This window comes from Felis catus, chromosome A1 (genome assembly GCF_018350175.1).
Source record: "Felis catus isolate Fca126 chromosome A1, F.catus_Fca126_mat1.0, whole genome shotgun sequence".
In the NCBI taxonomy this organism is placed as follows: Eukaryota; Metazoa; Chordata; class Mammalia; order Carnivora; family Felidae; genus Felis; species Felis catus.
The window spans coordinates 147,248,331-147,271,836 of NC_058368.1; the positions used below are offsets into that span (position 1 = coordinate 147,248,331).

The window sequence follows — 23,506 nt, forward strand, 5'->3', positions numbered from 1 at the left end:
TTCTGGGGAGAATTTTAGGTGCTGAATCAATGCTTATATACAAGTATGTGTGGGTCGACTTTCCTCCTTTTGTGTTGATGCATTAAAATGAGCATATGAACAGATGAAAAGGATCCCTGAATTAATTTTCAACCTCACCCCAGCTGCCACTTCCATATTTACTGTTCACTTGAGCCCCACACCTTCTCACATCTCTACCTCACTTTAATTTCATCCATCCTCTCTCTTTTGCCTAAAGTTGAAAGTTTCCGTCTGAGCTTTCAATGCTATTCTTGCTCTCCCACTCCCATGTTTTCCAGGTAATCGAGTTGAGCAAATTTAAACAAGCTTTTAAAATCATGTAACAATTATTAATCTATCATTTTTTATATACTCCAGGGCTCACCAGAGCTTTCAAGAAGTTAATGAACACTGACCATCTCCAAAAGGAGGAAAAAAATGTACAGTGTTCCCAAACTTATTTGGTCACAGGACTTTCATTAAGATGAAGGAGTGTGTTTATCCACAGTAACTTCATAAGCTATTGGAGGCATACACTGTTTTGCAGAGCTTGTTTGTTTGTTTTTTATCTTCACAAAGCCCAACATTATGGAAGACAGATATTAGTAGATGATACATTAACGGTAGATTGGTTAACAGATTAAAGTTGCAGTTATTCACTTATTTATTTAACAAATATTTATTGAGAACCTACTATGAGCTTTTCAGGCATTGAAAAAGAGGAACAAGTAAACGAATCGAGTCTCCACTCTTAGGAAGCTTACTTTCCAGAGGAGATAAAAATAATAAAAAGTAAATACATAATATGTCAGGTGGTGTGGAGTTCTAAAAAATAAATGATAATATGATGAATGGGGATTAGAGAGAAGGTGAAGGAAGGTTTTACAATACCACATTTTATTCAAGCTGGTTGGAGAAGAACACTCTGAGAATATCACTTGTGCAAAGATCTGATAAGAAAGGGAGCAAGCCTCATGGTTATCTAGGAAGGAGAGGCTTACGTGAACACAAATGAAAAGTCCCCACACTGGAAGCAGCTTTGGCATGTTTGCAGAGAGCAAGGAAAATGGTGTGACCCAAGTGGAATCAGCATGATGGAACATGGTTGGGAAGATCCAAGATGGCAGGAACAGAACACGTTGGTCTCTTGGTTGCTATATGAGGTTGGATTCTACTCCAAGTGAAGTAGGAAACGTGTGTGTGTGTGTGTGTGTGTGTGTGTGTGTGTGTGAGGGTGGTGTTGTACCCAGAAATGCCCTAATATGAGTTGTGTTTTAAGAGGATCACTTTGGCTGTTGTTTTAGAAATACACTAGAGACAAATGTAGAGATAGCACAATCATTTGAGTACGTAATAATGGATCATAGTGCCATAGAGAAAAAAGTGGAAGTTTAGGAAGTGATCAGAATCTGGATATTTTGGTCTTTAAGTAATCACAGAGCATACAGGAGACACTGAGTACAGACAAATCTTCTAAGGAGTTTCACTGAAAACCAAACAATTGGAAAAATAGCACTGACATGTTTTCATTCTCTCTCTCTCCCTCTCTCTCTCTCTTTCTCTCACCCATTCTCCCTCCTTCCCTCCACCCCCTTCCTTGTTTACCTCTCTCTCACCCCAGCTATTAAGAAGATACACACTCTTGATTACAAGACTTTGCTTTATTTATTTATTTATTTAAATTTTTTGAACGTTTATTTTTCAGAGACAGAGTGTGACTGGGGAGGGGCAGAGAGAGAGGGAGACACAGAATCCGAAGCAGGCTCCAGGCTCTGAGCTGTCAGCACAGAGCTTGTTGCAGAGCTCGAACCCACAAACCATGAGACCATGACCTGAGCCAAAGTCAGATGCTTAACCAATGGAGCCATGCAGGCGCCCAAGACTTTACTTTTTACTTTATTTTATTTTTAAATTTTTTAACGTTTTTTATTTATTTTTGAGACAGAGAGAGACAGAGCATGAACGGGGAGGGGCAGAGACAGAGGGAGACACAGAATCTGAAGCAGGCTCCAGGCTCTGAGCCATCAGCCCAGAGCCCGACGCGGGGCTCGAACTCACGGACCGCGAGATCGTGACCTGGCTGAAGTCGGACGCTTAACCGACTGCGCCACCCAGGCGCCCAAGACTTTACTTTTTAAAGTAAACATCTATTGTTCCCATCCTCTCTGCTGCAAATTTAGCTCAGATAAAAATCAGTATTTACTTTAGTTTTATTTTAGTCCCAATTTCTTTTACCATAATTAAGGAAAAAGTATTTTGAAAACCAGTCATGTTTATGAAGGTATAGAACTAGGTATAGAACTTCTAATTGTATGTAACATTGTATACTTTAAATTGCCTGGATATCATCAATCTGGACCTAAAAGAAGGCTAAGGGCCCAGATATTTCCATTTTACGCATGAGGAAGCCAAGGCTCAGCATAATCATTGGTTCAAGTTGATATGACTTGTTAACAACATATAAGAAATCAAAGCTTGGGTCTCCTCTACAGTGAATTCTCAACCTGCTTCATGCCATCCTTCTTTCAATAAACTATACTCAGGGGTACCTGGGTGGATTAGTCAGTTAAGCACCCAACTCTTGATTTCGGCTCAGATCATGATCTCATAGTTGTGAGATCCCAGGTCATGATCCAGTCATGAGATGGAGCCCCACATCAGGCTCCGTGCAGACAACACGGAGCCAGCTTGGGATTCTCTCTCTGCCCCTCCCCTGCTCACACTTGCTCTCTCTTTTTCTCTCAAAATAAATAAACATTTAAAAATAAATCAATAAATAAACTATACTCATTTTGTTTGGAAAGAGTCACAAGCAAATCATTTACTTATCACTAAAAGGACCCTTTTTTATATATGGTTGAGGGGAAGAAGTTACATTTAGAAATGTTCTCATTTAAGATGTTATCTTATAAAATGATTACAACTTCCTGAATATCCAAGGATAATTTATTTCCAAGGCATATATTGCCTTAAATTTTTCTAAGCTTATAGGCTATGGCTTGATTGCAAAATCAACCGGGAACTGTGAGAGCAAAATCAATCAAGATACATTTTAAAGGCTGATGTTAGTAAATATCCACTCAATGCAACTGTGATTTCCAGATTTACCAATGATGTCCTCTTTTTCAGAATCAGTATTATATTTTAGTATGTAATTATATTAGTGATGATTTACATATCACTTCTATTATGTTTTCTTTAAAATATACTGAATCTGACCATTATGACTTAGCTAATGTGAAAGATAAATACATGTAAAGACAACCAATCTTATGAGTCCTTTAAGAATACCAAAATTCGGTGGGGCGCCTGGGTGGCGCAGTGGGTTAAGCGTCCGGCTTCAGCCAGGTCACGATCTCGCGGTCCGTGAGTTCGAGCCCCGTGTCAGGCTCTGGGCTGATGGCTCAGAGCCTGGAGCCTGTTTCCGATTCTGTGTCTCCCTCTCTCTCTGCCCCTCCCCCGTTCATGCTCTGTCTCTCTCTGTCCCAAAAATAAATAAAAAACGTTGAAAAAAAATTAAAAAAAGAATACCAAAATTTGAAAATTTATTATCTTAAGTAAACATCATGTATATTAAAGGCATTGATTATATGTGTGTTTGTACTACACATCTTTTTTCATCTTTAAAAGTTTAGATTCTATGCTAGTGATGCTGTTAAAAGCTAGAAACAAATGTCAATAATATTGCATACTGGAAAATGTAACAGTGTATTATACAGCCCCAGTCTATGGCAAAATTTAAGTGAAAAAAGTTATAATGTTACTGAAATTCACTGGCAAAAAACAAATATTTATGATCCTAGTGGAATCCACTTCAAACCAGTTTCCAAATCTGAACACTGTTTAGTTCTTCCCATGTCCTCAATACCACCTCAGTCCAAGCCACCATCATCTCCCAGCTGGTCTCAGCTGTTCCACTCTTGCCTCCAACACAGCCTGTTCATCAACAGCCAGAGGTACTCTCCAAACAGAAGTTAGTTAGCATACTTTTTATTGCTCTTCACCCTCCAAAGATGCCCTTTCACAATTATAAATAAAGTAAAAAGTCCTTCCTCTGGCTTATCAGGCCCTACATAATCTGACCCTTGACTACCTCTCAGGCCTCTTTTCCACCCGTCTCCTCATTGTTCACCATACTCCAGGTATATACCCTTCTTAAGACTCTAGCATTTACTATTCTCTGTTAACTTGCCTAACCCCCTAACTTCATTTACAGCCTCCACAGAAAAGTTAGCTGCTGGGAGAAAACTTCCTTGGCCATGCTTTAAAATAGCACTCAAACACCTCTGCTCTTTGTCTTTATCCTTATAATATGCATCAATACTTGATATTATATAGTGCTACATTAATCATTTTAATTGAAATTTTTGTTGACATAATTGTAAATTCACATCCATTTGTAAAAAAAAAAAAAAGAAAGAAAAAGAAAAAATACAAAGAAATCCCACGTACATTTTACCCAGTTCCTCTCAATGGTTAATGGTTAACATTTTGCAAAACCATAATATAAAATCACAACTAAAATATTGACATTACTACATCAGTCTTATCCCTATTTCTCCAGTTTTGCTTCTACTCATTTGTTTAAGTGTAAGTAATTCTATACAGTTTTATCACATATGTAAGTTTGTGCATCTATCATCCCAGTCAACATACTAAAGAGTTCCAAAAACCACGAAAATACCTCATATCCTTTTATAAGCACATCCATCCCCCTCCCTTCTTCTCTAACACTTGAAAACTACTAGTCTGTCCTTTGTTTCTAAATGCTTGCTATTTCACAAAGGTTATATAATTAGAATCATCTAGTATGTATTCTCTTGGGACTGGCATTTTTTCACTCAGCTTAATTTCCTGGAGATTTATCTAAGTTATTGGATGTGTCCGCAGTTGCTTCCCCTTTATTGCTGAGTAATGTATGTACCACTGTTGGTTTAACCATTCACCTGTTGAAGAACATCTTGGCTGATCCTATTTTTAGCTATTATCCATAAAGCTCCTAAGAACAACCACTTATATATTTTTGTGTGAACTCAAGTTTTCATTTCTCTGGGATAAATGCCCAAGAGGGCAATTGCTTGGCTATATGGTAAATGTATGTACCATAGTTTTTATTACCCATTTCCCCATTAGAATGGAAGTCCTATGATACCAGCGACTTGGTTGTTTTGGATGAGTGCTGTATCCTAGTGTCCGTAACAGTGCTTGGCACAGAGCAAGGAGTTAACATATATCTGTTGGATGAGTAGGCTTCAGAGCCTTATGGAGCCAATGTGCACAGATGCTATTGCTTTTATAACTGATTAAAGCCAAATGAGTCTGCAAAAAGTCTCTCTGGGAAAAATGGTAGAGATGAGAATAAGAGAGGTATGGCTATGGTGTCCCCTCAGGTGCCAGTTTGACCCTGAATGAAAGAGCTGTTAGGCTGAGCAGCTGTGTGTATAAAAGGATGTGTGAGTCTCTGAAAAAAAGTCACATGACTTTCCAGCCCCAAGGAACACAGAGTATCCCAATGTCATCAAAATGGCTGATATAGCCTCAGACCATGCACAGTTTCAAGGGCCTGGAGGGCCACCAGCAGAGGACAGAGTAGCCTACTTGTTAACAGTATTTTCAAGATGGGACCAAGCAGCAGAGTCAGGGAGCTTATATACTTTCCTAAGCACATGTTGGCAACCTGGCAAAATAATAAGTAAGCTCCCCCCAAAATATTTATTAAATGTTTAAATAAATAAATTACTTCTTGACAGGATTGGGTAAAGCTTCAGGGGAGAATGAGGCCTTACATGGGTCACTGGGATGGACAATGATAGTTTACAGGACAGGAATGTGGAAATCAATGTTAAGAGCCCAAGGTGAGAAACCTGTTACATGCAAAAAAACATATTTTAAACTGTATTTGTGGTACCACCTATATTCCTGGACATCCTTTATATAATCATGAATGAATCAGTTCTAGAAGGTCAGGCCTATTAGTATAAACACAACACTTTCATGTGTATAATTTTCTAGCAAAATTTGTTTAACATCTTTTTTGTCGAGATTTGTTTTCTTGACAAATTTCTTTTAATAAGCAATGGGAAAAATGTTTAACTGTTATTAAAAGTGGCAATTTTCAAATATTTTGAGTTTGTGAATATGCAAATATCTCATTGCAAAAATCACAAATTATGTCTATATTTGAATAGTATAAATATCCATTATACGTATCTCAGTGCTCTTTGTAAGGCTCCTGCAAAGGATGAAAACACAAAAATTAAAATGCCTTGGAACTCTGATAGATTAAGGGCTAACATATTTAAAAATTTTTTTAATGTTTATTTATTTTTGAGACAGAGAGACAGAGCATGAACGGGGGGAGGGTCAGAGAGAGAAGGAGACACGGAATGTGAAGCAGGCTCCAGGCACCGAGCTGCCAGCACAGAACCTGATGCGGGGCTCGAACTCACGGACTGTGAGATCATGACCTAAGCCGAAGTCGAACGCTTAACTGACTGAGCCACCCAGGAGCCCCTGGGTGGAGGGGTAACATATTTTACAAACAATAAGCCAATATCTTTCTCTGGACTGATTCTTTCAATCAGTTCTTGCTGTAAATGGTTGAAAATGACAAAATTCAATAAGGTTGCATGATTATACATTTAGTGTGGGATTATGTTTGTGTACCCTAAGCTTGGCTTCTTTTTAAGTATTTTTCTGCTTAGTTTCTTAAAGGTATAGTAATTCCTCACAATATGGTTCTAGAACACTGATTCCCAACCTTGGCTGTACATTAGAATAATCTGGGGAGATTTTAAAACTCTTAACGCCATATTCCAGACCAATTAAATCATAGTCTCTGGGGTGGGAGCCAGGCATCCGTATTTTTCATAGGTCCTCAAGTGATTCTAATGTGCAGCCACAGTTGAGAATCAGTGTTCCAGAATAATTTGCATCAGTTTCAGGAGGGTGCTTATTAACAGACCTGGATCCACAATTATATATATTAAATTGGAATATCTATGGATAAGCAAGAGAAATCTGAATATTTATCTGTAGTCCCAGCTGTACAGTAAGTTTGAGAACCTTTGGCTTACACAGTTAAGGTGCCCAACACTGACCTGTAAAGTCACTGGTGAGCAGTAGAGTTAGAAATTTCAACCCACAGTCAGAAAATCTTTTGGAGTTTGAAACAAGTCTATTTTGGAAGTCTCTTTAGAGGTCTTGATTTAGCTAGTGTAGTTACATGGCTTGCAGGTGTCAGTAATAACTCCAGGTAAAGTTTCCGCACAGTTTTCAAGTAAATACTTTATTAGGGCAAACTGATCCTTCAGTGGAAAGTTAAAGTAAAGAGGCCATTAAGCTAAAAGTAGAAAGAGTAATTTTTAAAAATAATAATTAATTATAAGAATCAGGGATGTTAAGACAAGAATTCTTACAGAAAAGCATAAAGCTGTGAATTGAGCTCCCCGTTGGCCCCCACTCATTTTTTTCCTTAAAAAAATTACAATTAAAATGTTTTTAGAGAAAGGGAAAAATTAAAGATCAATGGGAATCCCCATTATATTTAAAATTATTAGACCATCAGGGATAATTAACCCTTTAAAATATGTAAAGTATGTTTTCAAACCTCTCATCTAACACTAACAAGTATCCTGTTTAGGGAAGCAGGACAAAGGATTATTACTTTTTTTGTATGTAATGTTTTACTTCAAGCTTTAATTTAAATTCTAGTCAGTTGACATAGATGGTAAAGTTGGCTTCAGGTGTAGAATTTAGTGATTCATCACTTACATATAACACCCAGCACTCATCCCAACAAGTGCCCTCCTTAATATCCATCGCTGACTTAGCCCATCCTCCACCCATCTCCCTCCATCAACCCTCAGTTAGGACAAAGGATTATTAATTCCAGTTTTTATAGACATGTTATTTCTAGCACATAACACAGTGTGAAGTTCTGAGTGTTTGTTAAACTGAATTATCGGACAGAAATTTTGAAGCACAGAACCATTAAGTGCTAATTGATCATTCACCAATTGGGCTAGAGACAGCTGCATTAAAAACCCTGGCCTAATCCAGAAGTCTCCCCTAATGGCAGGCTTCCCCCAGTGAAAACTGGAGAGCAAAGGCCATTCTTTGAGTTGTCCTTAGCCTGGTACACCCACAAACCATATGGATGCTTTTAACTATGTTGAGGGTACTGACCAAAGATTTTGATGCAATGGAGAGACGTGGGACCAGAGTCTGTATGTTTACTAAGCACCACATAACACAGATAACATGTAATTGCCAAATATGTTATTAACCCAATTACACATGATCCTCAAAATGGAAAATATCATTGGCTCACTCTGAGAAAAGGGAAATATTTGAGTTACAAAAGTAAAATGACTCATAGGCCCATGCTGCATCAGCTTGGAATCTATATCTTTCTTGCCCAGAATACAACTTCCTTTTTAATCTTGATCACATGGAATTCAAGTGCTTTCATTTTTTAGTCATTGAAGCAATCCTTCCCATAGATCTTAAAAAGCACTTTGATTTCCTTGCTGAATTCAATGCCAAGGTTTGTGACACAAATAAGCGCTTGATTTCAAAGATGGAAATCCTTATTGCCAGTATTACTGGTAAGTGTTTTCTAATGTTAGGTTAGAATTAATACTATTCATAAAGTCATAATAAATATCTGATACGAGTCAAAAAATAAAAATAAATAAATATTTGTTGAATGTATGAATCCATTAATCAATAGTGCAAAATTAAGAGCAAACTGGTTTCAAATAGTTAGCATAACATATAAGGAGGAAAGTTTTAGATTCTGTGTTTTTCTGGCCAACTTCTTCAGTGGGAAAAGGGACTAGAGAGCTTATTGTCTTCAGCTAATCTGATAACATGGGCTATTTCTTTAAACCAGTCCTTTTTCTTTCAGGGCTTGGTGAACACCTAGATCAGCTCTCCTTCCTCAAAGAATAAGAACCACAAAAATTTATGCTTAACAGGAATTGAAGGCTGGGAGCTGTGCACACATAGGGAACAATGCACAGAATGCCTTCAGGGGTAAGGAGTTCTGGGAATGAAGAAATCGTCCTTCCCTAAGGCATTAGATTTGTTACTAGGCAACAAAGAAAATATGATTACTTCTAGTCAGCCCAAAATGAGGCTCCCAGAAGAAAACTGTGTACTTAAAAATTCCTTTCAAAAGTCTAACCTTTAGACAATTTTGGTGCTCAATTCACCCTATAATTTACATTTTATAATGTATACACACATATACAAGCATGTATATACATATGTATACATATATGTACATGTGTGTATTTCACATTATTCTATGGAATTTTAAGAGCATGTATAATTTGGTAATTCTATATAAAAATACTAATTATTATTAGTCTTATAAAATTATAACCTCTACTACTGTCATGATAAAAAAATTCACACATGATGGCTAAAATCCAAAACACTAAAGTAACAAATGCTGGTGGGGTTACAGAACATTGGAACTCTCATCCATCACAGGTAAGTGTGCAAAATGGTACAACCACTGTGGAAGGCGGTTGGAAGTTTCTTACTTTTTTTAAAAGTGTTTATTTATTTATTTTGACACAGAGAGGGAGAGGGTGTGCATGCAAACAGGGGAGGGGCAGAGAGAGTGGGAGCATGCATGCATGCAGGAGAGGGGCGGGGGGGGGGGAATCTTGAACAGGCTCCACACACTCAGCACAAAGCCTGAAACAGGGCTTGATCTAATGAACCATGAGATCATGGCCTAAGTTGAAATCAAGAGTCATGCTTAACTGACTGAGCCACCCAGGTGGCCCTGAGGTTTCTTACTCTTACATGCACTCTTACAAAATGACACAGCAATTGAACTCTTAGCTATTTACTCTGTAAGTTTAAGACTGTCACACAAGACAAAAGAAAAAGCTGCACATGAATGTTTATAGCAGCACTATTTATAACTGCCAGAAAGTTGAAAACAACTAAGGTGTTCTTTAATAGGTGAATGAATAAACAAACAGTGATACATCTATAAAATGCAATACTATTCAGTGTTTTTTTTTTTAAGCCATTAAGACATGGAGGAACCTTACATATATATTGCTAAGTGAAAGAAGTTAGCCAGAAAAGGCTGCACACTATATTATTCCAGACACATACACTGCAGGATTCCAACTACATGACATTCTGGAAAAGGCAAAACTATACAGACAAAGATAAAAAAAAAAAATCAGTGCTTGCCAGGGATTTGGCAAAAGAAGAAGGGATGACTAGACAGAGCACAGAAGATTTTTAGGTCAGTGAAACCATTTACGAGGCCATGGTAGACATGATATTATGTATTTTTCAAAATCCATAGGGCTGTGTAATACAAAAAGTGAACCCTAATATAAACTATGGATGTCAGTTCAAAATAATCAATACTGTTTTATCAGTTATGAGAAATATGCCCTACTAATACGAATGCTAGTAATAGGGGCAACAATACAGGCAGGTAGAGGGATAAATGGGAACTCACTGCTCAATTTCTCTGTAAACCTGAAACTGCTCTAAAATCTAAAATCCATTTATTAAAAAATCATATGTAGATAATATTAATTCTGTCACTGGAAACACTTTTTTCTAATTTGTAACATATTGACAAAATAGTTGTTAAAGTCTATTAATTATGTATTTATCATTCCTGTATCATGAAACTTAAATTTCTTTAGCTATATTCCAAAAGATATTTAATTCACATTCTGCCATATTGAACTAAATTAATAAGCTCCCCTTTTATGGCTATCTGAAGAAATTTTCAATCCTTTTTCCAAATGAAATGTTAATATTTTATTGGTACGTTTCTTATTTTCATTGACTTTCAATATCGTCTTGATTTGCAAAAACAATAAGTATTTTTGCCTCTAATGTGGTGTTATATAACTGAATGCCAATTACTTTTAGCTACTGAAAGTCTTGTGCAGAATTTCTCAAACTTCAGTGTGTATGTGGGTGTCTACTGGGGATCATTTTGAAAAAACAGACTTCTGACTTAGTTAAGCGGTCCTGACAATCTACATTTCTAACAAGCTTCCAGGAAATTCTGATGCATGAGCCCACACTTTGAGCAGCAAGGCTCTAGAGCACATCTGGGCCATGAAACTATTGCCATTGTGAAAAATAAACCCAGATACCCAGCAGTTCTTACAAGGGATTAAATTGCTGCTTTTTGTTTGTTTGTTTGTTTGTTTGTTTGTTTTTCCCCTATCTGAAAAAGCTCCCAGGGAACCCAAAACTTCTAAATCTACTTTTCCAATATATAATCCTTTTCAATTTCATCTATGAAGAGAATGGCTTGATAACCTTTGTACAGTAAGCAACCTACCCATTTAGTCAAAATACTCTCCTAGCTTGCATGAACCGAAGATCATCTGTTTCTAGTTCAATTACTTGATTTATATATCTTCAATCGCAGAAAGATCAAACAACTGGCTCAAGGTCACTTAACCAATAACTGCAAAGGTCACATCTAAATCCAGGTCTCTGAATCCAAATCTAGTCCTTTTCCCTCCATTCTCTGTTGTTTCTGACAATGATGCACTTCAAAGAATAGTGACTAGTTTGTTGAGACCACAAAATCCCAATTCTGAATTGAAAATCTCAGCCACAGGCTTGCCAGTGCAATTCCTAACATGGATTTAAAGTCTTGTTTGGAACCAGGTACAATAAGGGAGAGAATTTCTTTGTGCTTCAAAATAAGCCCTGGAATTCAAAGAAATTATGTGGATTAATGAGCTTATTTGAATACAGTGTAAGGTAGGAGAGAAAAGGCTTGGATGTTCCACCATGGAGAATGGAAGCAAGAATAGTTTGCTTTATTTCTCAAAACCGGATGGTTCTCTTGAAAGAATTCATAGCTAACCATGTATGGGAGTCAGAAGCAGGTGGACACTTCTCCAGGACCCTGTCCAGGGCAACCTCCCTTATACTGGGACCAGATGTCTTCAATGGAACTTCCAAGCTATTAAAGGTAATTGAAACTAAATTTTTCTTCACAATATGAAGAAAACAAGATGACCCAGAGATGTGAAAAAATTTTATGCCATTGTATAGATATTATTAGTTGGAGCTTATATTTAGACTCTCTCGACCTCTGGTTTAAGGACCAGCCACAACTTCACACTGATATCAGCAGTAGGTTAGGGTTAGAGACTTCATCAATACGAAATATTTAAGTGACATTAGGGTCCACATATGCCTTCTAAATACAGTAAGAATCCTTGTATACTCTTACCCTCTCCCTCCTCGAGCCCTGCAGCATAGAAAAGAAAAAGGAAGGGTGATCTGACCTTGGGAGAAATTCCTGCCTCTGAACATTTGACAGCATCCCATTATGAAAATTCTGTTCTCATTTCAAGGGAAGATTCCTCTGTAAGTGTGTGTTTGGATGTAAGTGGCTCAACTGAGGTGCTCAAGTGGGTGACCAGACTGTCTTCCTCTAGGCCCTGATGACACCATATCACAAATATTTGTAAACAAGGAAGATTAGTAATGTTCTCTTTATGGGATTAAGTGAATGTCAAAGCAGCCAAGACTTTGGGCTCCCATGTCTGTCTATCTGGGGATGTTCTGAGGTGTTCATGTGTGAATGCTGAGCAATAATGCTATAATAAGGGAGAATCAGCCTTGGCAATTCTGGACCCAGTCTGAGAAAAATCAGTAACCTCTCAGTTCCTTGTGGGTGATCTGAGCTCTGAGAGATAATTATAGGCAGTTTAGGTGCCTGTTGTAAAGAGCACAAATGCTACCGTACTATAACCGTCTTGCACAGAACTTATACTATAAATTCCCAGTCACGGCAAGTCTCCAGAAAAGTACATTCTTCCCCCACAGTCGCAGAGCCAGGAGGCATTCTATGTTGTTTGCTGGTGGTTGGAAATCTGGCTCTAGATGACATATCCAGCTTTGCCTTACTCATTCCTAACACCATGGTCTTAACCATCACTCAAACAATTAGGGCTCATGTATTCATTCCCCACTCTTACTACCAGGTACCATTCTTGCATTCCCCTCCCTCTGATCAAAATCCTCTCCCTCTTCCAAGACTCAGCTCACATGGGACATCCTCCATAAGATCCTGCCCTGACAGCATCCCATCCACTGTGGCTTCCCTGCTTGCTGCACCCCTACCACAGATAAGGACCCCCAACCACTCACTTGGAATTTCTGTTGAGCCACACTTCTAAGAAGACAGCATCACGAGCAGTCCTATTTTGTTTAACTTCCCAGGATAAATAAGAATGGGGATAAAAGAGAGAAGTGCAGATAATACATTTATTGAACTTTCAAAGATTTTTGTGCTAAAAATGCCAACATTGGAAGCAGGAGGAAACTGGATTGCTGAGAGGGCTGGGTGGGCAGTTTTCTTTTATGAGTGTATCTCTGAACCTAATCAACAGAATAATATCTGGGAAGCATGAAGAATATAGCTTCAGGACAAGTGTGAAAGAAAGAGGCAGATAGTTTAAAATAAAAGGCAACACTTTGCAAGTGTGGCTGGACAATATTGAAAAAGGCTGACACCATGAAGCTATTAGCCCATATACCACTGGGAGGGTTGAGACATAGTCCAGGAGTCCTCAGCAGGAGATGTGGTATAGTCAGTGGGAGAGAGGTGGCATTATTCAACTCTCAGGGTTCTCTGTTGCTGGAAGCTTCTATCAGTCTACTACCAATAAGAATGATAATGACTTGCATACTTTGCAATCAATAATAATAAAAGCACAATGACTGGGGATGACTTACTGTGCTGACAGTGAATCCCATTAAATCCTCGAGGACATTTACAAACATAACCTATGAACGTGTCCCCTCGGTAAGCCTCACTGATTTCGCAGGTTCCTCCATTATGGCATGGGTTAGGAATGCAGGGACCTGAAAGGCAGAAAAAAAAAAAAAAAAAAAACAATTGCTGCATGATACATATGCTTTAAAGTAGATACTAGGCCAACATTTTGCAATTAACAGTCTTATAGATATTGCATACATATTTATAGATATTTATAAATATTTATAGATATTTATAGATATCTATAGCTATAATATAGATATAACCTATATCTATATCTAATATAATCTATATCTATAATATCATATTTATAGATATTTATATTTCTGAATATTCTTGGTATAGGAAATAGAGTTGTTATATGGGCTCTAATAGCCTGGGATTGAATCCTGGTTTCGCCACCTTCTAACCATGTGGCCTTGGAGGATTTAGCTAACCTCTCTGTACCTCATTGTCACCCTGTGTTAAATGTTGGAATTATTAGAATCTATCTCAAAAGGTGATGATACAGATGAAAAAGAATTTGTATGTATCAAACACCCAGAAAAATGCTTGTCATTTATTAAGGGGTCAAAAACAATATTAGCACTAAGTAAAATATCGGTATTAAGGTTTCCAAATTGTAAAATATCTTCTGGATGTTTAAAAAGTAATACTGAATGGCAATTTCTGGAGTTATTAACACTGAAGAGCTTTTGTAAACCTGCAGGTGAAAATAGCATATACTTACAAATGACCGTAGCCACATAGTCCAAGGTACTATGGACACCTGGCTGCAATACCTTTACTGACTATTTAGGAGTTTGTGGTGAGGCAGGCTTCTACAAATCACAATTTTTACCAGTCTATAAGAAGTAGCTCATCAAAAGTTACAAATATAGGGGGAAAAGGGCTGATAGTCATTTTTAAGCTTTGAGAAAGTGACTTTACCAAAGTTACTGGTACCTGTTAACAGGCACTAGAAGTGTGGTGTCTGATCTCCCTTGGAGAAAAGCAGCTATTAGCACTATGAAGGTATGGACCTGGGCCAGTCCTGCCTAACTCAGGGCTCCTCTAGTGCACATTCTCTACTCTGGGGTGCCCCTTTGGTATGGTTGAGATTTTCTCAAGTGGCACAGCAGTCCCAGGCTTTTTTAATAGATCTTCCTTCCTTCCTTTCTTTTCTCTTTCGGAGTGACAGGTTTGTGTCACAGTCTGAAGGCTAATCCTACCTACTCTTGCTTCTTTCACCCTTTGTCCATCACAGACATTCTCACCCAATAAATCTTTTGTACCTCTAATTTTGTCTTATGGTTTGCTTCTTTGGAAGTGATGCTAATTGACCCAGGGCAGAATACAGCCTAGGAATAGTGAAGAAGGGAAGAGAGACGTTGAAGGAACTATCAACTCTCACTGCGAGATGAAGAAAGGCCAAGGAAAAATATATAGTAGTCTCTAATTTTGTGTTTTTAAATTTTGTTTAACTAAAAAGACTAGAACACATGAGTGAAAGAAAAACCACCAAAGAGAAAGTTAAGACGTTCAGATTAGAACAGAAAGAAGATTAATTAAACAGCGTGACTATGTATGACAAAGTAAATGCCTGAGTCCCGGAGGAAGATTAGTCAAGAAAAGGAGCATGTGGTTTCAGTAGAGAGTAGAGAGGAGGCAACAGGGTTGGTCACAAGAATAGTGATAACTTGAAGCAATTGGGAGAGAGCTCCATTAGGCTAGGCTGTTGGAAGAGTCCAACAGTGAATGGCTCCTCAAGCATGGGACAAAGTCATTTAGAGACTTACAGATAGAAAAGGAAATTCACCATCATCACTTTGAGCTTCCAACAGGAAACACTTAGGGGTTGAGAAACATTGTCTTGCATGGAGGCAAGACTAAAATTTAATTGCTTTCTCCAGCAACTGTCTTTGAAACTCAGTTTCTTTCAGTTTAAAATTTCATGAAATTCAACAGTTGTGGAATCTAACGAGAATATGCACAAAATACAACACCTTGTGGTAACTCTGGATCATGTTGATAGGGTTAACTTTCAAAAAGTGAAAAGAAATTAGTATATCTGTGATTTTTCTCCAGATACCTTCACATCAATTAAAAACAATGCATTTATTTAAGTAGGTAGTTTTGTGCAGTGTGGTATATTAATTAAACTAACCCACACCTGCCAGTTGGTACACTGCCAATGTTTAAGACAGGAAGAAAGAACTGCACCAATGATCTGTTTTGTAGCAAATGGAATCAGGTTTCTTCCATTGCTAAAATATGCAAATCATGTCACAGAACCTCCTCTTTCTCAGTTTTTCCTTCTTCCCTCTCCCAAAATAATTCACGTTTGATGGTACCTTACACTTTATAAATTCTTTTCACATATATAATCGCTTTATTTCTCTTAGCTACTCCATGAGGTCACTGTCATTACCATTAGCCTTAAAAAAAAAGGTAGGGCACAAATATCAGATAATGTTTCCCAAATGAACCTCTATGAGTGATGCCTATAGGTCTCAAACTAAGAGTCTGTGATCCCGAAACCTACATTTTTTTAGAGACTGAAAAGTTGGGGAAGGGAGAATGAAAAAAAAATTGATTTAGAATTTTGATTCATCAGTTCACTTCAAAATAAGAAAAGCCATGACAGTTTTTTTATTAACTGATAAGTGTTAGCCATGCATATAACTGCTAGAGAAAAAAAAATATGTAAGTAATTACACTCAATGAATTATATAATTTTAAATAAGGAGCCTTGGAAATAACCTAATCCAATCTTTCAATTTTGCAGATGAGGAAACAAAGCCTAATAAGAATTCAGTCATTTTTCAAACTAAAAACAAAACAAAACAAAACAAACAAACAAACAAAACCAAAAAACAAAAAAAAACAAAAAAACCCTAATATAAGAAAAGTTGGGTTTAAGGATTTGTATTAGGAGGAAAACAGTTTTAAGTTATTAAAACCAAAAACGATCAAGCTATTCTTGCCTCTTAAAGAGCATGATGTCGTTTATATTTGAGATAAAGTAAACCTTTTCTATGCTCTCTTCCTCTTAAAAAGCTGGGTGAGGGAGGGATTAACAACAACAAAAAAGGCTGAAATAGTAAGGCTTTCATCAGTTCTTAGGAACCGTTAAAGCCATGATTCCATGGAGGGTGGTCTATGGAAGTCACTTTGAAGAAGGAGGGGCAAACAGCAGCTTGCAAGCCTACTGCACCTTAGAAAAGTAGTGGCTCAAAGTTGAGGATGAGTTAATGGCTCTGCATAATAAAGGGAAGAACTAAGGAATGGATGGAGAAAACCCAGAAGAGGAGACCCCAAGGCTGAGCTGGAAGTGGACTTGAGGGACAGAGTGGGGTCAAACAGTATGCTGTGAGGCTGTAATATGTTAAGAAAAGTAGCTAGTAAAAAAGCATGGCATCTAAAATTCAGGTTTAAGTTGTTAGCACAGCTCCTGTGTGAACTGTCTCTGCTGGAGCATCCAGATCTACATTTAGTCTGCTAGATGCACAGACCTGTGTGTGGTGTTTGGGGAAATCAAGAGGAAAGGGCTGTGCCATTCATCCAGCTTATACTGGTGGAAAGGAAGAAACGTTACAGCACATGAAGCCCAGGGAATTCAAGAAGAGATAGGTGGCAGAAGACAGAGCTGACAGGGTATCTAAAGTTTGAGACACTAGATATTTCCTGAGGGCATAGGTGAAGCCTGCTTGGCAATCTCGGTGCAACCTCTGGGATTCCCAAAAGATAGGAGTTAGAGCATTGGGGCTGATTTCATTTACAACCCAAAGAACATCATGACCTCAGCTGACATCTAAGTTTCAGAAAAAGATTACCTGTTAACTGAGGTTGTGACTGCTGTTATTTTTCCTATTCTAAGAAATTCTATGATTTTCATTCAAAGGGTGAGGATGAGGTAAAGTAAATGGGACAAGGATTTAACCTTTCTAGAGTGCCTTATATGCTAAGCAACATGAAGTATACACAGTATTCTAACTAATGCTCTGTAAGAAGATATCTTCATTTTAGAGGCCAGAAAACAGGCTTGCTCACAGACGTTAAGCGGCATGCCTAACTGGAAGAGGCAAGATTATAACACACTCGGCCTGACTATAAATCTATGCACTTTCTATTGAGCCACACTCCCTGCCATGTTGAAGGTCTGTATATTAATATGTTAATCTTGATAGATGCAAACAGAATCAGCATGAATTCACTAAGCATGTTCCTATAAATAATGCAGGACTCCCAAGCCTTCCTAAACGGAAATATTTCAGAGTGTTTTCAGCAAATGGATCAGGGTGTATTAGATATTATAAATATAGATAGATAAGCTCTGCTATACGAACGGTGCTCCATTCTCCATTTCAGCTATGTTTGAAATCAACTGAAAACTATGTATATTTCCCCAATAATATTTTGTAATTACATATTTGTATGTATATAGTCTTGCACTATGAGGGTAAGAAAAAAATTGACTCCGTCTAACACAGAGATTTTGTTTGTTTGCTTGTTTGTCTGTCCCTAATAACCATACTGTGAAACTTATGGTGTATGCCTTGTACATACTCTTTTGGAGTACTCATGACAGAGTGTCCCTTTTCCCCATTAGACCATAAGTTCTCTATGGGCAGTGTCATGTACATAGTAGGTGGTGGATAAATTTTGAATAAACAAGGGTATGACAAAATGAGTGATGACCATTACATCTTTTGCATAAATCCCATTCAAATTTATGTTTATAGGATACGAAATTCTTTTGGTTTTTCACTAGATAATTAATTAGGATACCTTCTGTAACTTTTCTACACCTTTCAAGGTTCAAGTTCTTTAAATCTGTAATTAAGTTCCAGTATTTTTCATCTCTAATAGAGTTTAAGCTTCAAGAGTATTACAAGTGTAATACCACTACAATTGTAAATAACAGATCATTAAAATGTAAACTTTTGCATAATAATTACATGTATCTTAATTCTTTGGCAAATATAGAATCAAGAAAAATGTAACATTGTATCATCTCATCAATAGTGTCTTGTTCTCCTAATTTGCCAAATCCTGTGTAAATAAAGACGTTCATTTAAAGCATTAGCAAGATGAAATAATCGGAATATATAAATTAGTACATAAAGGCAATAAAATAAATGTAGCCGAAAGTCTCAACTCACAGAATTTGCTTGTTAGCCAAAACGTTTTGTAGTTTGATATTAAATAGTGATAATTAAAGTATATATCAACTCTTTCCAGGTTTGTTTCTCCAAGTGGTAAATGTGCTAATCATATGAGAATTAGAGATCCCAGGAAACTCTCTTTCTGTTTTTGTGTTTTCCCTCACCCAACATATCAACTGTTTTACACGGAAAATAAGTTATTCTGTTAAGGTTTTGGCATACTGATAAATAATCATCATCACTTACAGCATATATTATTGCTTGTACTGTAAAGGTGAGAAACACACAGGCCCTGACGTTGATCAACACAGAGTGTTTTGGTTTTGGTTTTTGGTTTCGGTTGTTCTGATTTCAGGTTAAATAACATTTATTCATTAGGCACCTATTGTGTTCTAAGCACTCTACTAGTAATTTGGATAGATAGTTTCAACAGAATTAAAATAGTCAGCAGCTGGAAGAGTAGGTTCATAACACAAGAAAATATTTAGTTATCCAGTTTATGCATCTCACTTATTAAAGGTAATTTTAATGGCTATGCTTTATTGCAAATATAATATACTCAGTATATGTGTGTGTGTGTATGTATATATCCATACATAGAGAGAGTTTACATAATGGTTTCTGGAAATTTAATTCTAGGGTTTCCTTAGTGAAATCACATTAACAAATGTTTGCAATATGGCCACATTCTTCACTTTTACTGCCAAAACTTTGGTATATTTAGGGCATCTCATATTTTTTCTGTAACATGTAAGCATATATATATATATATATATATATATATATATATATATATATTGCTTATATATAGTTTTGAAAACAAATTTATAGCAGAGCAAAATTTTAAAACAAATAAGAATTATTCAACCACTTAGAGCTTATAAAACCAAAATAGGACAAAGATGATCTTAATTCCTTTCAACTTCAAAAGTCTCTTTTAAAAGGTTTGCTTCCTTTTGTATTATAGCTATATAAAAGGAGTATATACAGTGGTGGTTACAAGCTTCATTTCTAATTAGTATTCATAAAAGTACAAATCATCCGATTAGACAACAACACTTGGTAATATCACTCTTAACTATAAAAGTATAAGTGGACTTTTAAGATACAAAAGGCTTCAGGGACTTTTAAAATCAATAATGCCATGATACTTTTTTAGGTAATCTTTAAGTAGCTCCTAACACAATGGGGACAGTATATGATCAATATTAATGAACAACTGAATTCCACAGCATGTTTTCCAGGCATTTTTATGCAAGCTCATATAAGAGTGTCAGCAAGATTAATTGCTCACAAAAGTAATGGATCTATATGGTTTGCTACTTTTCTGCATTTACCTCCTCACAATCGCAACAGTAGAGAGGTGAAGTTTTTTTCCATATGTGTAACATGGTTAGTTTTTCACACATTCAGAGACTATGCCCCAAATCATGAACGCCTTATAGTATGTAAGCAGATTATTAGGAAACAAATAGGTGAACCCTCTCTTGCGGTTGTGTGTACATAGTCTTGGCCAACTTTACAAATTATTCCCCCCAAACGCTGGCAGTTAGATATTAAAAATAAATGTACATTTTAGATTATATAATAAGGAAATGCCAATCAGACAATCGCCAGAGCACAGTTTCACTAGCTGTTCTTGCAGTGGAATACAAAAGGAACGGTTACTACCCAAAAGTTCACTTCAAAATCTGGTCTTAAAAACACATTAAAGCCCTCTTATTATACTGTTGCTTTTACATTTAATAAGGTTTGAACATGTTGGCAGTTGCCATTTTGAGCCATTGCCACTCTATTTTAAAACTAGTTTGAAAAAGAAAAAAAATAGTCTGGGAAAGTTGACATGACTGATGCTTCTCAAACCATTTTTTTTTTTTTTTTGCTTTTTGTTTTTCTTTCATCCTCCTCCTCTCTCTTTACATTTAAAAATGTAAAGTGCAAATTCAGCCATTTGAAGGGAAAAATTATCTGTGGGTGTTTTGTACATATAAAGGCGGGTAAACTATAAAAAACCTAAAACATTCCATTTTAGAGGAGGAATGAGAAAATTTAACAAATTGTTCTTTAAATGTAAAAATATTTGAATAGCTTATAAAAATTGAAATCTGGGGCTAAACAGAGTTGTTGTTTTTAAATACCTGCCAATAAACTTTCTCCTCAAGAATTAATACTGGACTCCTTATATAGAATTGTCCACAGGAAAGCACTGAGATAATTAGTGGCTAAAGACATGTTTTTAGAGTCCCTACATAACAAAGTCATGCAAAGTGGGTGGCTTCAAACAACAGAAACTCATTCCTTCAAAGTTCTGTAGTCTAGAAGTCTGAAACCAAGGTGTCCGGAGGACCAATCTCTCTCTGAAGTCTCAAGGGAAAAATCTGTTCTGGTCTCTTCCAGCCTCTGGTGACTCCTACATTCCTAGGTTTATAGTAGCATAACTGTAAAGTCTGCCTTCAACCTCATGTGCCTTCATCCCTGCATTTCCATGTGTTCGCTCCTCTTCTTACAAGGACACCAGTCATTGGATTCAGGGCCCAGTCTAATCCAGGATTATTTCATCTCAAGATCCTTAATTAATTACATCTGCAAAGCCCCTGTGATGATCTGAACTTTGTTCTCCCAAAATTCATGTTGAAGCCATAAACTCCATTGTCTCAGGATGTGACTATATGTGGAGACATGGACTTTAAAGTAATTAAGATTAAACAAGGTCCTATGGGTGAGCCCTAATCCAAGCCAACTTCCCTTACCAGAAGAGGAAATTTGGACACACAAAAGAGACATTGGTGATATGCATACACAGAAAAAAAAAAGCCACGTGAGGACAAAGCAAGAAGTTGGCTATGTACAACCCAAGGAGAAAGGCTTCATGAGGAATCAAACCTGCTGACACCTTGACCTTGCACTTGGAGACCTGTGAGGAAATGTATTTCTGTTGTTTAAGTCACCAGGCTGTAGAATTTTGTTACGGCAACCCTAGCAAACTAATACACACCCTATTTCCAAATAAGGTCACAGACTGAGATTCCTGGTAGACATGAATTTTGGAGAGGACTATTCAAACCACTATAGTCCCCAAGTGTCGTTTTCTTGCATCAGTGGAGTTCGTTAAGGAAACTAGAGCCTTCACTTATTATTAAAGTTGGCTGGCAAAGCACTCATATTTATCAACAACTAACACTATTTTTACTTGGCTCTCATTACAAGATCAAGAGAGCATTTTAAACTTGGAGCAGTGCCTAGAAAGAGTGCAGAAATGGCTACTCATTTGGCATCAAGGAGGATCTGGCACTGCAAGATAGAATGAAATACCAAAAAAATAATTAAGATTTCTTGGGGTTGGGGTTGGGGTTGGGGTCGGTTAAGCGTCCGACTTCAGCCAGGTCACGATCTCGCGGTCCGTGGGTTCGAGCCCTGAGTCGGGTTCTGGGCTGATGGCTCCGAGCCTGGAGCCTGTTTCCAATTCTGTGTCTCCCTCTCTCTCTGCCCCTCCCCCGTTCATGCTCTGTCTCTCTCTGTCTCAAAAATAAATAAACGTTGAAAAAAAAAAAGAAAAAAATATTTCTTGGGGTTGATCTTTATCCACTTAAGACCATTGTCTAGAGTTGGGCTTGCCAGTGAAAGTACTGTTTTACATAAACTGTCAACAATCTGAGAAAGTCTTTATATGTATTATTTCTATAAATGCATGGCATCATTTGTGTCACAATAGTTGATATGTCTTCTTTTTCCAATAAATAAATATCTTATTACACATTAATATGATCTTTAAAAAGTTAATTACAAACTATAGCAAAAGGATGAATCATTTTACAAAGTGAAAATTCTTGTTATTGCCACATTTTAACACGGAACACAGCCTCTCATTCTCTCCTCTTTCCATTCATCTGGCACCCTACTGTGGAAACAGGATTCCTAAACCACCACCCACGTGATGGAAATTCTCAGCTTGGAATGACTGATTGACTGATTGATTTAGAGAGACAGAGATAGAGAAAAGGAGACAGTGAAAATTGCTGGCTGATTTGTTTGTTTGTTTGTTTGTTTGTTTGTTTGTTTATAGGCAGAGAAGAGAGAGAGAGAGAGAGAGAGAGAGAGAGAGAGAGAGAATCCCAAGCAGGCTCTGTGCTCAAATGGACAAACTGAGAATGATGATTTCAGCTGAAATCAAGAGCCAGAAGCTTAACCAGAAGTACCCCTCAGCTGGGAATGTTTTATTACACAAATAGAAATCTGTCTCATACTCTACAGTCATAATGCACATACATTTTTTTTAATTTTCCAAAACCTGCCATCTATTTTGAAATACCTTTTAGCTAACCAACAATATTTGCTGACTGTGTGATTTTTATCATTAATAGAGCCATACGTAGTGAACACAGACAAAAGACAACGTTGCCCTTCGATTTTCTTTCTAAAACAAAGGACACTAAATCTGACATAATATACCTATAAACAGTAGAGAGAGCAGAGAGAAACCGTTTGTGAATTAATGAATCCAAAGAAAATTAAGTTAGCATTGCTGAAGTTAGTCATATAAGACCCAACT

At 37.1% G+C, this 23,506-nt stretch overlaps 1 protein-coding gene across 2 annotated transcripts in view; it reads right to left on the reverse strand.

Moving 5' to 3' along the window:
* Positions 1-23,506, reverse strand: part of EDIL3 (EGF like repeats and discoidin domains 3) — a 413,457-nt gene that overhangs the window by 207,729 nt on the left and 182,222 nt on the right. For both annotated transcript variants that reach the window (XM_011284418.3, XM_011284414.3), the window contains one exon: positions 13,768-13,896. In XM_011284418.3, coding sequence (XP_011282720.1) covers positions 13,768-13,896 — 129 coding nt within the window. The remainder of the gene's footprint in view (positions 1-13,767; positions 13,897-23,506) is intronic.